General features: G+C 39.0%; 1 protein-coding gene across 4 annotated transcripts in view; it reads left to right on the top strand.

Moving 5' to 3' along the window:
- The window catches only part of LOC131191910 (zinc finger protein OZF-like), a 136,961-nt gene that overhangs the window by 90,414 nt on the left and 32,940 nt on the right, over window positions 1–13,607 (top strand). Inside the window, exons 5-6 of one of the 4 annotated variants that reach the window (XM_058170535.1) lie at window positions 2,641–2,770; window positions 3,274–5,928. The exons of the other annotated variants lie outside the window; for them this stretch is intronic. Coding sequence (XP_058026518.1) covers window positions 2,641–2,770; window positions 3,274–4,535 — 1,392 coding nt within the window. The 3' untranslated portion in view covers window positions 4,536–5,928. Of the gene's footprint in view, window positions 1–2,640; window positions 2,771–3,273; window positions 5,929–13,607 lie in introns of those variants that run through there. 4 annotated transcript variants of the gene reach the window in all.

The following is a 13,607-nucleotide window of genomic DNA, read 5'->3' as shown; positions in this document are numbered from 1 at the left end:
CTCTGATTAAATTAAAATCCCCAGCCACAATTACTTTCCCTACACTTTCATTCTCCAAAATTTTTGTTATTTTTTCAAGAAATTCTCTTTGTTTTTCATTCGGTAAATATAAATTAACAAGTGTCACTTTTTCCTCATTAAGATTTCCAACAATTATTACATATCTTCCATCTTCATCCAAAATTACCTTATGTTTTTCAAAGTACACCCTATCTGATATCAGTGTTGCAACTCCTCTAGCTTTTGAAGTTCCAAATGCTTTTTCATATATTTGCATACCTTTTATATACATTCTATTTGAATCTTCAGATTTCTGATGGGTTTCTTGTAAAAATAAAATGTCTGGTAAATCCCTTTTAATCTTAAACTCCAATCTTCTTCTTTTAATCTGATTCCCTGTACCCTTCACATTCCATGACATTATTTTTATAACTCCCATTTAAAATATAAATTTTTTAATCCTATCCCCGCATCTTCCTTTCTGTGCCCACCACCCAACATTAAACTACCATATAACCTATATTTAACATATAAACAACAATAAGAAAACAGAAAAAAAACAAAAAACAAAACAAACAATAAAGCACAAACAATCTTCTTCCCCCACATCCTCATCGGTTTCGCCTCTATAAAGAGAATGGGGGAGAGGGGACGTGCCAATGCCCGGGCCACTTCTTTCGGGCTGTCTATTTAAATTCATCACTCAGAAAAAAGGATAGCGATGACCCGCATTCAGCTTCGTATTTTCCAAGACTCTTATCTGATTCTTCTCCTGCTGTATCCTCACGACTCTTCTTCTGTTCAACCAACACAGGTGATATTTCTTTCCTCTTTAACCCTTTAGAGTCTTGCCCTCCAATAGCCCCTTTTTCTTCTTCTGGGATTGATGTTTCCGCGTATGTTCCACCCATCTGAAGCATTTGATCTTTTATCTCCATTGAATCCTCCATCTCAATCAGTCCAAGCTCCCGTAAATATAATAATGCATCTATATCTGGGGTGATTGTACGCATCCTTCCTTTATAAAAAAATTTCAATTGTTGTGGTGGCCTCCAATTGTATTTAATTCCATTGTCTCTCAAAACTTTTGTGATTGGTTTTAAAAAATCTCCATGCCCTTTCTTCTCTTGATATATCCGGGAAGACTTGAATAGTCTTCCTTCAAACTCAAAGCATCTCCCAACTCTCTCACCTTGGCCATAACTTCCAACTTATCACCAAGATTTGCGAACCTGACAAGCACATTCCTGTTAGAACCATTTTGCCTTCTATATCCAATTCTAAAAACACTTGCCAGGTCTGCTATTGTGAACGTAAGTTGCGTATCCAAATCATTAATCCATTTCAAAACCCGCTGTTTCAATTTATCCTCCTTTTCTTCCAAGATTCCTCTGATAACCAAATTATATTTCCTCATCTCTTCTTCCAAAAGACAAATTCTCTTATCTTGCTGCTCATTTTTATAAAATATTTTGCCAATTTGCCGATCTACTTTTGCCTCATGCACATGCATCTGCTCCATTTCATCTTTAATCATTATCATTTCCTCTTTTTGTTTTGCAAAGTTTTCATTCATCTCTTGCTTCAAATTTTGCATTTCGGATGTCAGTTTCAATGTCAAATTATCTATACGCTCTGATAGTCCTGCTATTTTTTCCCCAATTTTATTTAAAGCTGCAGCAAGTTGCTGCGTTTCTGAAAGTTGTTGAGTCATTTTGAAAAAAACCAAAAAATTTCCCAAACTAGGATTCCAAACCAATTTTACAGAGGGTCTTAGTGAAGATCAAAGGACGACAGTCTTTTAATTGAAGCGAAGTGGCTTATTTGCACTGTTATCTCTCAAGTTCAAGGATACTTCACAAAGAAACACAGAACTTCACAGCTAACAATCAGCGCCATTTTTCCTCCACATCAGCAAAGCAGAAAGGAAGACAAACCAACTTAAACGAAGCAGAATCCTTTTTTTTCTATAATATAAACAAGCTATTAATTTGCTCTCAAGAGAAAAAAAAAATAAAGAAAAAATTATCCACTCAGTAAAATCCTCTTGCTGCCAAACAATCCAACCAAAAGTTAGTTTCTCTTCTCTTTAATTAAATTCTTCTCATTATCAGATTCAGTCCTTAATATTCACTCCTTAGCCTCAGCAATAGAAAAAAATTTTTTTAACACAGAACACGATAGTTAATTTTGGAAAAACAAAACACAGCAATTTATTCCAACTTATCGTGTCTGCCGGCTCGGTCATCCCACGCTGTAGAAACTCCTTAATTCAAGCCGTTCCAGATGACCTACCAGTTTTAAATTCAATCTGCTGGGCTGTTAACACTTTCACTTCATGATTTATTAACTTTCATCCATAACAGTGCATTCCAAACGGCATAAATTCTCATAAATCTTCATTAATAAGCCCTGTGAAGTGAAGGAAAGGTCCTTACCCCACCACGGTCATGGCCACGCCCCTAAAATATTTCTTTAGTCAAATTTTTTTGGTTCTGTCCATTTTGTCATCTAAACCTATTCTTACTAATCATAGCCACTTACCTCAGTGTAAGTGTGTTTGCTTTGTGAATTTCTAAATAATAGGAAAGATCCTGCAATGCCTCCTCAGTCTGTTTTGTACTTTTTTTTCCCTTTCAGGAGGGTCTTGTGTCCTTTGAGGAGGTGGCTGTTTATTTCTCAGAGGAGGAGTGGACTCAGCTGGATCCTCACCAAAAAGCTCTGCATTGGGAAGTCATGTTGGAGAATTATAAGAATGTGGCCTCTCTTGGTAAGTGTTTCCTACTCTCCAGTCAGAGAGTTCAGGAAGCCGTTTTGTAGTTAATGTCATTAGTTAGTATTTCTTATGAAAACATCTCTAAATAGATTTCTTCTCTTCAGAGGGAAAAGGAAAAGTTCTGTTTTTCTACTGCTCCTAGGAAGGAAATAGGTCTAGAATGGCATTCTGCTTAGATGCATCCGATCCAATTAGTTTTTGTATTTCTAGTGAAACATATTAGTGACAAAGTAATTCCTTAGTTTGAGGTAATGCCAAACTCCATCACACATATTTCAACTATTTTGGCCCAAAAGCTTCCATATCATTCAAGTTTTTGACTTAATGTCTTTTTCAAGGTTTTATGCCTCATCAATAGAGATATTATCATTTCTATACCATGCTAACATAATGCATATGCAGTATATATTAGAATTTAGCACAATTAATATGACTTCTGACAGAGTGATCTTTTTTCCTAACCTTTCTCTCCCTTTCATTTCTCTTTCCCTTTGAAGCTGATAATGAGAATGACAATAAAGACTCTGGAAAATCAATCAAAGTGTTTGGACAAGGAGACCTAATGGAGAAACCTGCAATTCAAACAGGATTCCAAAGGCAGGAGAGAAACTTGTCCAATAACTGGAATAACGGAAGCTCATCTTCAGCTGTTGCTCAGATGCAGGAATTTATTGTTCAACAAGAAAAACTAAAGAAGAAATATATTGGGAAAGGTGTAAGACACTTCAAAGACACATTAGATGTAAATGGACCATCACAAGCCAAAGGAGGAGCCAATATATGCAATGAACATGGAAACAAGACTGTTAATAAAAGGACATGCACAAGGGAGAAGCCATATAAATGCCTGGAATATGGAAAGGATTTCAGGACAAGAAATAAACTTACATTCCATCAAAAGATCCATACAGGGGAGAAGCCATATAAATGCATGGAGTGTGGAAAGGGCTTCAGATTAAGCAATGATCTTATATGCCATCAAAGGATCCACACAGGGGAGAAGCCATATAAATGCATTGAGTGTGGAAAGGGCTTCAGAAGAAGCAGTGATCTCACATGCCATCAAAGGAGCCACACAGGGGAGAAGCCATATAAATGCATGGAGTGTGGAAAAGACTTCAGAACAAGCAATGAACTTACATCCCATCAAAGGATCCACACAGAGGAGAAGCCGTATAAATGCATGGAGTGTGGTAAGAGCTTCAGTACAAGTAGTAATCTTACATCCCATCACAGTATCCACACAGGGGAGAAGCCACATAAATGCATGGAGTGTGGAAAGAGCTTCAGAACAAGCAAGGAACTTACATCCCATCAAAGGATCCACACAGGGGAGAAGCCGTATAAATGCATGGAGTGTGGAAAGAGTTTCAGAATAAGCAGTAAACTTACATCCCATCAAAGGATCCACACAGGGGAGAAGCCGTATAAATGCATGGAGTGTGGAAAGAGTTTCAGAATAAGCAGTAGACTTACATTCCATCAAAGGATCCACACAGGGGAGAAGCCATATAAATGTATGGAATGTGAAAAGGGCTTCAGAATAAGCAGTAAACTTACATCCCATCAAAGGATCCATACAGGGGAGAAGCCGTATAAATGCATGGAGTGTGGAAAGAGTTTCAGAATAAGCAGTAAACTTACATCCCATCAAAGGATCCACACAGAGGAGAAGCCGTATAAATGCATGGAGTGTGGAAAGAGCTTCAGAACAAGCAAGGAACTTACATCCCATCATAGGATCCACACAGTGTTTTGACCTAGGCTTATTTAGTCATTACAAGACACAATTAGTCCCAAACAAATCTATTTTATTGTAACAGCTGAGAATTATTTCATTCCCAGCTGAGTCCAAATTAATTGCAAAACCAGTCCTTCGGAAGAAGTCCTTCGGGATTATCACAAACCTTTATCTTCTTTGATACCCTGCCAGAGGCCTTACTTGGCAAGAACCCTACGAAGTTCAGAAACACAAAACGCTGACTGGAAACAGAGTTAGCAACCTTGCTTTCCTATAAAGAGCCCAAGTGCCTTTGCTGCTCTTTTAAGCCTTATGGGAGGGGCCAATCATCTCCTGGTCTAACTCCCGAGTCGTCCCTTTTGCTTTAGCTGCTCTTGCTTTCTGGCAGCTCTGCGCATGCATACACTAGGAACAGGCTCCTCCTGTTTCTCTGCCTCTCTTCTATCTAACTCTGGAGGCTCCAGAGTCCGTGCATCATGCCCTGAGCCCATCTCTGCCTCTGATGCAGAGCCCTCATCTGGGCCTTCCCCAGAGTCCAGGACTGGCCCATGTTCCTCCCCAGTCTCCACACTGGCAGACTCTGCTGCCAGCTCTACAGGCTGCTGGCAGATCACAACACACGGGAGAAGCCATATAAATGCATGAAGTGTGGAAAGAGCTTCAGAACAAGGAGTTATCTTACATCCCATCAAAGGATCCATACAAGGGTGAAGCCATATAAATGGTTGGAGTGTGGAACAGGCTTCAGCACACCCCATAGTCCTATTTTTCATAACGTGATTCATAGACTGGAAAATCCCCCCCAAAAAGATACATTTGGGTGAGAATGTATGCTAATTATTGATTTAATGGGTTGTATGTATGGATTTCCAATTTACAGACTGAACTCTGAAAATGGTTTTTCTGCGGTTAACTTCCTGACAGCCGTAGAGAGATGAATTTAGTAATGAAAATAAAAACAATGGACATGTGTCATTATAATTATGATTTATACTGTTTTGAATGTATCAGTATATACACTATATAGGAGTGTCAAACTGGAAGCTCGCGGGCCTGTTGCGTCACATGCAGGACACACCCATCCCAGCTCCGCGAATAGGGAAACTGTCCCAATGCGTCCCATAATGGCATAGTCACATGGGGAGTTTGAAACCAGTGGTATATAGGTTTTTTTTTAATTTGCATTTATATCCCGCCCTTCTCCGTAGACTCAGGGCGGCTTACACTATGTTAGCAATAGTCTTCATCCATTTATATATTATATACAAAGTCAACTTATTCCCCCCAACAATCTGGGTCCTCATTTTACCTACCTTATAAAGGATGGAAGGCTGAGTCACCCTTGGGCCTGGTGGGACTTGAACCTGCAGTAATTGCAAGCAGCTGTGTTTATAACAGACTGTCTTACCAGCCTGAGCCACCAGAGGCCTCTTTTATTTTAATTTTTTAATTTGCATTTATATCCCGCCCTTCTCCGTAGACTCAGGGCGGCTTACACTATGTTAGCAATAGTCTTCATCCATTTATATATTATATACAAAGTCAACTTATTCCCCCCAACAATCTGGGTCCTCATTTTACCTACCTTATAAAGGATGGAAGGCTGAGTCACCCTTGGGCCTGGTGGGACTTGAACCTGCAGTAATTGCAAGCAGCTGTGTTTATAACAGACTGTCTTACCAGCCTGAGCCACCAGAGGCCTCTTTTATTTTAATTTTTAGAAATGTGCTTCCTGTTCCCCAACTGTCATCATTCTCCCAGTTAGTTATAGCTCTCAGAGGGATGCAAAGACGTTTAACAGATGCTGCTTTCCTAAACCCAAACGGAAAATATCAAAAAATAATCAAATTGCACCCATGGTGTAGAACTGGGATCCCCAAAAGTAATTAAATTTGCATCCTCAGTGTAGAACTGAGACCTGAGTCAGCCGGTATCTATGCAGAAACATTGAACATTATTCAGTCAAAGGCCTCATGATATGAGGGAATTGTCACATGCACATCAATGTAGAGCATGTGGGAAGAGCGAAAGGATGAACAATTCCTCTCTCACAAAAGGAGCCAGAAGCTCCCCAAGTGTTTGTGCAATTTTTGTTTTCAAGCATTATGGCCGTATTTTGCTCTTCTGTAGCGTGGTGAGGGCTAAGAAGTCCACATCTGATTTAAATAGAATTAATTAAATATTAATGGTGTGGTTTTGTTCTAACCATGTATTATACCCATCTGTTAAACTCTTAAATGTATTAACACAATATTTTTGGAAGGATTTGAGAGGCTCATATTGGTTTGAAGCTCAATTATCAGTAATAGTTCTGGGTCAGGCTGGACAATAAAGAGACAGAAAAGAGCAGAGAAGTTAATTTCTTTATTCTTTCTATTGACTTTCTTTCACTAATTGTAGCTAAATCTCTTTTTTCTTGCATAGTGGTTTTATCTACAGAAGAATATATACTATACATACATGTATATAGGCAGGAGTCAAACAATCAGTAAATTACAGCAGGGAAGAACACATGGGGAGAGAGAGACACACCCACTAACAGGGCCTCTTCTTATTATACAGTCTCTTAAAGGGATAACAGCCAAAAACCTTGCTGACTCATTCCCATCATTACATTACATAATTTCATCATCGTAGCAGCTGGTCAGCTCTTAAATCACTATCCTGACATACTTCCTGTGATGTGTTGCCTATGTAATCCCTACACAAATCAGTAGTGATCCCGCCCCCCATGGGTACAAAATTTATGTTCACTTTTCATTATTTGCCTTCCCTGATTTTATAAGTTTACCTTTTCTCTAGGCACATATGAGATGCAAACGCTCCTAAAAGTGCTAAGTGTCTTAAACCTAGGGGTTGGTTCAGTTATTTGTGACAGTTGTTTCTTTGTTATTTTGTAGCCTCACTGATGGACATTGGGGGGTTCAAGTGTTTTTGATAGAACAAGAATGCACGTCATATCATGTCCATTTGTTCTTGTTCTCTTTTGCCTCTCATTTCAACTCCTTCACTGTGTGGATCAGAGATCCTGAGGGAAGGAGGCTTCCATCAAATCTCCCCCAGGAACTGTACTTTTAAATACAATACTCTTTACTGCAGCATAACACTGACAAAAGCAGTTGATTGTGAAAGCTTCCTGATCAAGGGGAGCATGAGTGCCCTCTCCTGGTTTCCTATGGGAAATGCACCACTCTCCACCTTTGGCCCGCAGAAAATCCACCAGGGTGGTTGCCTCTGCAAAGAGAAGGGAACACCATGAACTTTTTGGGCCACTGTTGCAGGTCTGGAAAATAGTGAGATCATAAGACTTGCCTTCCTAGGATGCTGGACTCCCTCTCTTTAACCCCTTGAGCTTCGCAGGCAGTTAAAAAGGCCACAAGAACGTCTTAAAGGAGAGCAAGCCAGAAGTGGAAAGGGCTGGTGTGTATATGTGGGGGTGGGGAGTTTCTTCCCATATGTAAGAAAAAATCAAAACCCCATTATCTCCAATAAAATATTAACCATAAGAAAAAAAACCTTTGGAAATAATATCTATAAGGAAAAGCCTCAGAAAAGCCAAAAGACCAAGACTCTAATAAAAACCATCTGAAGCCCATTCACATTCCAGCCAGATGCCTAAAGAAAACATTGTAACAAGAAGCTAACTGCAAAGGGATGCAGGCACCTAAGGAGATAAGGAGCTTATTGAAAGAGGAATCCAACTATCTAGATGGCTCCATTCATAAGCAAAGCAAGTACTGCCTACAGAACTCCACTCATGCAGGATATTTCAAAATCCCTTACAGCAATTTTGACAGCTAACAAAAACATAGTGATAGGATTAGAGCAAGCAGCCGCTCACCCAAAAATGTAACACAGGACATAGCCATCAGCCACAATAAGAATTACCCAACTCCCTTTCAGTACCCAAAGCCCATATTGCACAAATCCCAAACTTCAAAGTCACAGAACCATATAAGAACCCTTCCACTCACCGAGCTGGTTGGTCAGCTGTCCCAGAACTGCACGCTGTGCGTACATCCAGAAACAATCATTTGTGTCTTGGGAGTGGAGACCCCCAGATCCCATGTTTCCCTACCATTCTTTTCGATGATTCTAACAGGCAGAGAGGAAAGCAGAGCTCCAGACCAGGAACAACCATTTCAACAAACAGTCAAATACTCAACATCCAAACACTCACCACTCAAAACATCCATCCACCCATCCAACCACCTATACAACCACCTGTTATACATAACCCTCAACCAACTAACATCCCAAACTAGGTATTACCTCTTCAACACCAATCACTACAGATCTTAAATGCAAATTGATAAATGCAAGAAGCATTGTTAACAAATTACCTGAATTTATCCTCTTATGGTACATTTGATATTATATTTGTGTGTGAAACATGGCTAAACTCATCCCTACCTGACTCCATTGTTTCAAACAAAGAATATCAAGTTTATCGATCAGATCGTGAAAACCGAAGAAGTGGTGGAGTGGCTATCTTTTACAAAAAGTCACTGAATCTAAAAAACATTCAAGTTGCACATAAACTTTCTCTTCCTGAAACTATTGTATGTGACCTATCCCTTAACACCACACTTCGATTCTTACTATGCTACAGAGCCCCTGACTACGACATTACTCATGCAAATATGTTAACTTCGCTGCTAACATGGGCTACCTCTTGCCCATATCCTCTCATCTTCCTGGGTGACCTAAATCTACCTCTTATTAACTGGATAACAAATGAATGTACAACTGATCCAATCCATACCACACTATACAACGCTGTTACAAACCTAGGTCTTGAACAACTTGTAACTAACAATACAAGACTCAACAACTGCCTTGACCTCATCTTCTGCAACAACACAAACTCAATTTATGGACTACAAATAAAAGAACCCTTTTCCAACAGCGACCATTGCATGATTGACTTTTGTCTCAATATATGCCCTTACATAAAGCACCATAACAATAGTATTCCTAACTACAATTTCAAAAAAGCCAACTATGACCTAATAAACAACAATCTCTCATCTCTGGATTGGAAAAATCTGTTCTCAACCTGTATAACTGCTGAAGACCACTATAGAGTTTTCCTACTTGAAATCAATAGAGTCATTAAACTATACGTACCATAAACGACCACCAAGATCAGGAAAAGCAAATTACCCATATCAATAAAAAAGCTTCAATCCAAAAATAAATCCCCCTGGAGAAGAAACAAAAAGGGCTATGTAGCAAATTTCAAAAACCGCTACAGGAATATATGCAACCAAATAAAATCTGAATGCACAAATTACCACACCAAACAGGAAGAGGACCTTCTGCACACAAATTCCAATTGTGCCTTTTATAATTTTGTGAACAATAAACTTAAAGACTCAAGATCCATCCCACCACTAAAAGATTCTAACGGCAAAGAATGCAATGACGAAACAGTTAAAGCTAACCTCTTTAACACATTCTTTGGCTCAGTTTTTGTTAACAGTGATGACACATATCTGACATTCCCAAATCGTACCAGCAATGAGTATGATGACTTAACACATATAGATTTCACAGAATGTTGGAAAAGCTCTTCATAACTTGAAACCATCTCTATCTATTGGACCTGATGGACTATGTGCATACTTCTTAAAAAAACTTTCCACTAATATAGCAGAACCCCTAAGCATAATATTTGATAAAGCTTTCACGACCAGTTCCCTTCCCAAACTTTGGTCACTAGCCACAGTCATCCCAATCTTCAAAAAAGGAGAACCCAGTTTAGTTGAAAATTACAGACCAATCTATAGTCTGTATCTATGCTGCGTCACCTGCAAAGTAATGGAAACAATCATCAACCAATCCATTACCTTCCACTTAGAAATAAACAACTGACTCTCTAATAATTTGGTTTCAGAAAAAAAATATCATGTAACTTCTCCACTGTAAAAACATATAGACTACAAATCTTGATCAAGGCAAAGCAACAGATGCAATCTACATAGACTTCTGCAAAGCTTTTGACTCAGTAGTACATGATAAACTCCTCAGTGGTGGGATTCAAATTTTTTAACAACCGGTTCTTTGGGCGTGGCTTATTTTGGGGTGTGGTTTGGTGGTCATGTGACCGGGTGGGCGTGGCTAGCAGCTCATGTGATTGGGTGGGCGAGCCTAGCTGCTCATGTGACCGGGTGGCCATGGCTATGGGCATAGAAACTACTCAGAGGGCTAAAAAAAGTAATTTCTGACCGATCCTCGCACTTATGACCATCCTCACATTTATGCCCATTGCAGCATTTTTAACAACCATATCACTCATTTCACAACTGCTTCTCTTCACCACGGTTACAAGATAGGGTGCAAAATGTAAAATGTGAGGACAGTTGTAGGTGTGAGGACCGGTCAAAAGTGTGAGGACAGGTCAAAAATAACTTTTTCAGCCCTCTGAGTAGTCCCTATGCACAAAATGCTGCAACAGGCATAAATGATGACCGGTCAAAAGTGTGAGAACCTGTCAGAAATCACTTTTTTCAGCCATCTACCCAGAGGACTGAAAAAGGTGATTTCTGACAGGTTCTCGCACTTTTGACCAGTCCTCACACTTATGACCGGTCATCATTTATGCCTTTTGCAATATTTTTAATAACCATGTCACTCATGTCACAACTGCGGTGCTTCATGTGACCGGGTGGGCATGTCCAGGTGGTCATGTGACATAGCTTCTTTGCCCTAATGACTGTTTGCTGCAATGTTCTTAAGTGTGAAAAAACAGTCATAAGTCACTTTTTCAGTGCCATGCTTGTTAAACCAATTACTGGAACAAATCCATTCTCCCTCTCTCTTTCTCTCCATCTCTTTCTCCCCCTTTCTCTCTTTCTCTCCTTCATCTTTCTCCCCCCTCTTTCTCTCCATCTTTCTCTTCTTAATCTCTCCTTCTCCCTCTCAATCTTTCCCTCCATCTTTCTCCCCCCTTTCTCTCCTTCATCTTTCTCCCCTCTTTCTCTCCATCTTTTTCTCCTTAATCTCTCTTTCTCCCTCCCTCTTTTTCTCTCCATCTTTCTCCCCCCTTTCTCTTCTTCATCTTTCTCCCCCTTCTATCCTTCATCTCTCTTTCTCTCCTTCATCATTTTCTGCCCCCCTCTTTCTCTCCATCACTCTTTCTCCAAATGGGGTAGGGTAGGCTGGCGCTGCGTGGGTGGGAGGCGGCCGCAGGACAGTCCTGCTGGGTGGGCAGCAGGCCGAGACGATTGACACACGCTTCGCTGCCCACCCGATCAAAGCTCCTCTCTGACCGTGCTTTAATCGCTGGCGAGAGAGACGCTTGGATGCAGGCAGGCTTCTGTCAGAGGCCGTGTGCTTTGATTTTTTTACAAGTCCACCATATATGATAATAAGTAGCATCATCACAATCACATCTCCAACATTTAGCTTGCATATTCGGATACATACATGCCAATATTTTAGGATCTAAATACCATCTATAAAACATCTTATAAAAATTTTCTCTTAAACTCTGTGCTTGTGTAAATTTAACATTTCTAACCCAATTTTTTCCCCACGTTTCCATCATTATAGGTTGCTGGATATTTTGTGCCCATTTTATCATACAATCCTTAACTAATTCCGTTTCTAAATCTATCTCTATCAGTGCATTATATAACCTCTTGATATGGAATTGACCTTGATCTCTAATTTGTTTTACCAAATTTTCCTCATTTTGCATAATACCAATTTTCTGGTCTTCTCTCCATCTGGCTTGCAGCTGTCCATACTGAAACCAAGTATAATTTATCCCTTCTTCTCTCATTATGTTTAAAGATTTCAATTGTAATTTACCCTTTTCTACAAAAAGAAGCTCTTTATAAGTAACCACCTCTTGTTTTTGTTCTATATTTATATTCTCTATCGCATGTCTAGGAATTGCCCATATAGGTATTTTATAATCTAGTTTATATTGGTACTTCTTCCAAACCCTCAACAAAGCATTTCTAAGTATATGACTTTTAAAAATCTTTTTTTTATTGAAAAAGTTTTTACAAAATTTTCACCCCTTTTCCCCTCCCTCCCTCCATCCCTCCCCTCCTCCAAAACACCCCTTCCTCCCCCGACTTCCCAGAACAAACACAAGCTATAGTTCAAAAGAAAAAAACAATAATTCGCTAAATTTTCCCTAACACAAATTATAATCCTCCCCTTTTTCTCAAATCCTAACTTCCCTCATACAAATCCAAGATAAATACATCCTAATCATTCAAAAGCAATCTGATATCTCTTAATCTAATACCTATTTTGCGTATATTCATTCCATTTTTTCCATTCAGTTAGATATTTTTCTTGTGTAGTGTCTTTCAAAAAGGCTGAGATTTTGGCCATCTCAGCCAAATTAGCAACTTTCAATATCCATTCTTCTATTGTAGGTAACTCTTTTTTCTTCCAGTATTGTCCTATCAGTAGTCTTGCCGTTGTTATTAAATTTAAAATCAACTTAGTCTCAATTACTGTACAGTCCGTAATAATTCCCAATAAGGAAAATTGCAGTAAGAACTTTATCTTCTTTTTCAAAACATTTTGTATAATCCACCAGATCCTTATCCAAAAAGCCTTAATCTTCTTACAAGTCCACCAAATATGAAAATATGTAGCATCATCACAATTACATCTCCAACATTTCGCTTGCATATCTGGATACATACATGATAATTTCTTAGGGTCTAAGTGCCACCTATAAAACATTTTATAAAAATTTTCCCTCAAATTCTGTGCTTGCGTAAATTTAACATTTCTAACCCAACCATACTGGGCTATGGTCAGATAAGCATCTTGGAAATATCTTCGTTTTTTTCACCCTAAGAAGTAAATCATTAGTGATTAATATAAAGTCAATACGTGAAAAAGATTGATGCCTCTGAGAAAAAAAGTAAAATCTCTATCTTCAAGATTCCGCATTCTCCATACATCTCTCAACTCAAAATCTTCCATCATCTCAAAAAAAGATTTGGGCAGCTTTGCATGTGTAGGGATTTTCTTAGAGAGAATTCTCTTATCCTTTCGGGTATCTATTACACCATTCCAGTCCCCTAGTATAATAAACAGTTTATAATCCCAAAG

Source organism: Ahaetulla prasina, chromosome 2 (assembly GCF_028640845.1).
Source record: "Ahaetulla prasina isolate Xishuangbanna chromosome 2, ASM2864084v1, whole genome shotgun sequence".
In the NCBI taxonomy this organism is placed as follows: Eukaryota; Metazoa; Chordata; class Lepidosauria; order Squamata; family Colubridae; genus Ahaetulla; species Ahaetulla prasina.
This window is presented reverse-complemented; position numbering and strand designations above follow the sequence as displayed.